General features: G+C 25.5%; 1 protein-coding gene across 1 annotated transcript in view; it reads left to right on the forward strand.

Moving 5' to 3' along the window:
- Window positions 1-62, forward strand: part of LOC102832469 (disintegrin and metalloproteinase domain-containing protein 2-like) — a 145379-nt gene extending 145317 nt beyond the window's left edge. Inside the window, exon 21 of the mRNA XM_006859990.1 lies at window positions 29-62. Coding sequence (XP_006860052.1) covers window positions 29-62 — 34 coding nt within the window. The remainder of the gene's footprint in view (window positions 1-28) is intronic.
- The last annotated feature ends 670 nt before the right edge of the window (window positions 63-732 follow it).

Below are 732 nucleotides of genomic sequence, written 5' to 3' on the forward strand. Positions count from 1 at the left end.
TTTCATTATTTTTATTTTAAATATATAGGCAACTGGAAAGTGAAAGTGAAACCAAAGCATAGTGTGGACAGCACAAAATCATTCATAACAAAGTAAGTGCCAAGTCATTTAAGAGTGAGATAGGAAAAAAAGAGAGACAGAAAATGAGAAATTTAAGAATTAGAGAAATATAAATAATATATATTAAATAGTGAATGTCATATAACTATGCATTATAACAAATATAAATTGGCAAATAATGTCAATATTCAAACAATATCATAGCCTGTGTAAACTATGAACATTTCACTTACTATGGGCTAATTTTAAAAAATATCTTGTAGTATCTTTTAATTCTTTTTCCTAATTAAGGTTATACAATATATCAGCTAAAAACAAATTACATAAAGAATTCATGGTCAAAAAAGATAAAGAAAAAACCCCAACAAATTACATAAGACTTTTCTAAACAATAATTTCATGGACTTCATATATTTGTTGATTTTATCATAATTTAGCTTGATTTCTCATACAGGTAACTTTTTCCCCTCTAGAGAAACTAGAAAAGAATAAAATAACTTGCTTTGCCTAGAGTTACAGTTTTAATATAACAAGAAATAAATGTGTGTGTTTGTATGTGTGAATATACATATATATAAAAAGATAATTTATCTGTGAGAAATGCAAGTTTTTATGTTATATAATCTCATTTTAGAAATTCCACACAATTAATTCTCTTGGTCCACCACTCAC

The sequence above is a fragment of the Chrysochloris asiatica genome, unplaced genomic scaffold (assembly GCF_000296735.1).
Source record: "Chrysochloris asiatica unplaced genomic scaffold, ChrAsi1.0 scaffold00035, whole genome shotgun sequence".
Classification (NCBI taxonomy): Eukaryota; Metazoa; Chordata; class Mammalia; order Afrosoricida; family Chrysochloridae; genus Chrysochloris; species Chrysochloris asiatica.